The sequence below is a fragment of the Henckelia pumila genome, chromosome 2 (assembly GCF_033568475.1).
Source record: "Henckelia pumila isolate YLH828 chromosome 2, ASM3356847v2, whole genome shotgun sequence".
In the NCBI taxonomy this organism is placed as follows: domain Eukaryota; kingdom Viridiplantae; phylum Streptophyta; class Magnoliopsida; order Lamiales; family Gesneriaceae; genus Henckelia; species Henckelia pumila.
Genome location: NC_133121.1, coordinates 14,883,511 through 14,885,793, shown reverse-complemented (window position 1 = coordinate 14,885,793; position 2,283 = coordinate 14,883,511). Strand labels below are relative to the sequence as shown.

General features: G+C 35.5%; 1 protein-coding gene across 1 annotated transcript; it reads left to right on the top strand.

Moving 5' to 3' along the window:
* The first annotated feature begins 1,184 nt into the window (after positions 1-1,184).
* Positions 1,185-1,969, top strand: LOC140882100 (protein SENESCENCE-ASSOCIATED GENE 21, mitochondrial-like). Its single transcript, XM_073287854.1, has 2 exons — positions 1,185-1,341; positions 1,434-1,969. Exons 1-2 carry the CDS (start codon positions 1,280-1,282, stop codon positions 1,651-1,653), a joined length of 282 nt encoding a protein of 93 aa, XP_073143955.1. The 5' UTR covers positions 1,185-1,279; the 3' UTR covers positions 1,654-1,969.
* The last annotated feature ends 314 nt before the right edge of the window (positions 1,970-2,283 follow it).

The window sequence follows — 2,283 nt, the reverse complement described above, 5'->3', positions numbered from 1 at the left end:
GTTCGTGGTCCCCAACCTTGCCTCCTATAAATACGGGTTTGCTCCATTCATTTGCATTACTTAACTTTCATTTTGAGGGGCGTCCAAGTTATTTTTTTTTTATTCGTTCACGTCTATAACTTGAGCGTCGAAGAGACTACGCCGGGGCACCCTCCCGGCCCCCTTCTACCACTGTTTGCATGATTTCAGGTTCATTTCTAGACTTGAAACTTTGGGCTTGAATTAGACTCGGGCCATCAAATTTTAGTGACTATCAAAAATGCTTCCTATAATTTTTTTCAAACACTATCTAAGTATATTTGAAGCCAACTCTACTCTTATTTTCTATCATCCACTCCACTGGGATTTGTTTAGTTTCTCCTTTTATGTTTACATCCCATTCAAAATGGTCTAATTGCAATCTTTATAATCGTCACAACAATCAATTCCCGATCCACCCATTACGCATAAAGATAAATTACATAAAAATAATGTCATCTAGAAATCGGATATATTCTATATGTAAATGGAGAATCTTTTAGTGATATTTCTAAATATATTGATAAAGTTTCTGTATATTCTTACACTCTTATTATCTCAATTAATTTGATATTTTTTTGTAACTTAATATAAGCTATATCATACTTATATTATAAAACACGTGATAAGGACTTCTGAGAAACTACTTTTGTTACATGGCGTAACATTATCAAATTTTCAAAAAAAAAAATCTTATTAAAAGCATGTTTTTATCTATATTTGTAGTTTTAAATTTTCAAATCACTGTATATATATAATAGTATTACAATTCATTAATTTAAACTTAACGAAAATCATCATATTTAGATAATTATTCTAACTATACAAACACATAACATGAAAGTGTTGGATTTATAATAATCTCGTTATCATCACATCCACAAATTAAACTCAAATATTATGATAAAAATATGATAAATCAAATTCACAATCACTTGTTTTTACAAAGGTACACAACATGCATTGTAAGTAGCCAATTGTACAACAAGTGACAGCTTGGTTTGACTCCTGCTCAATCAAATTGCCTTTTCGAGTCTCACAAGAACCCTGTTTTGACCCGGCCCATTATTATTATTTTTATTCTATTTAATTTAATTTTTAATTTATTTGAATTTGTTTCTCCTATAAATAACGCCGCCTCCTCCCTCGAAATGTCCATACAGCAACCCTAAACAAGTAGAAAAAAACAGAGACTCGTCGCCGCTCTAGAAACTTCCTCCATATTCAATAAGAAATTTAATCAAATATCTTTCGAATCTCAATGGCTCGCTCCTTCTCCACCGTTAAGAATGTCTCTGCTCTCCTCGCCAGCAAAATCTCACGGTAAATCTTTTTTTTTTCTTGACTCGATTTCGATGTACATATGCTTATGCGTATTTTCGAGATTGTTGAATGTGTCTTCGTGAATATCACAGGAGGGGATACGCTGCGGCGGGGGCGTCTCAGGGTACCGGCGTCTCCAACAGCGGGGCGAGCGCGAACGTGATGTTGAAGAAAGGATCCGAGGAACCGAGCAAGATCTCATGGGTGCCCGACCCGGTGACCGGATATTACCGACCCGAGAACCAGGCCAAGGAGGTGGACGCGGCGGAGTTGCGCGCGATCCTTATCAAGGACAAAACCAGACGAAAGTGAATCAGAGATCGAGTCTGCGTGCGTTAATTTTTTGGAAATCCGTGGTTTTTAGCGCGAGAGAAACATGCGAGCTCTGCTTCTGGTGGTGGAGGGAGGGAGGGGGTGTGAAGTGCAATTACTGTTCGTTGTTTGGTTAGGATGAAATAGGAAAAAGGGAATAAAAATCTAGTTTTTACAGGCTTACAGTTGAGTGAATCTCGTCTTACTTTTTCATTTTTATGGTAAATCTCTCTCTTCTTAGATATTTTTGATTTTATTTACATGATCAATTTATTTGTCTTTTCTTAACATATATACCAGATATATTTTAAATTTATCTTTAAATATAGTATCCAAAACCATCTATACAGTAGAAATTTGCGGGTGAAAATTCGACTTTACGACCGAACATGACCAGTTATTGTATGTTTTGTTAATATAAAGTTGCAAATAGAACACATATATGACATATATAAAGTGTTAATTAAATTATCACATGTTCTGGAACCACGTTTTTGCCGCACCGGCCTAGCCCACACGCTGTAAGCGCGTAAATTTTCGTTTCCGCCATCTCAACCCAAAATCAAATCCCCAGCGGTAAAAATCTAAACAAATAAAGAAACATGCACGTCATTTTTTTAATTTTATTTT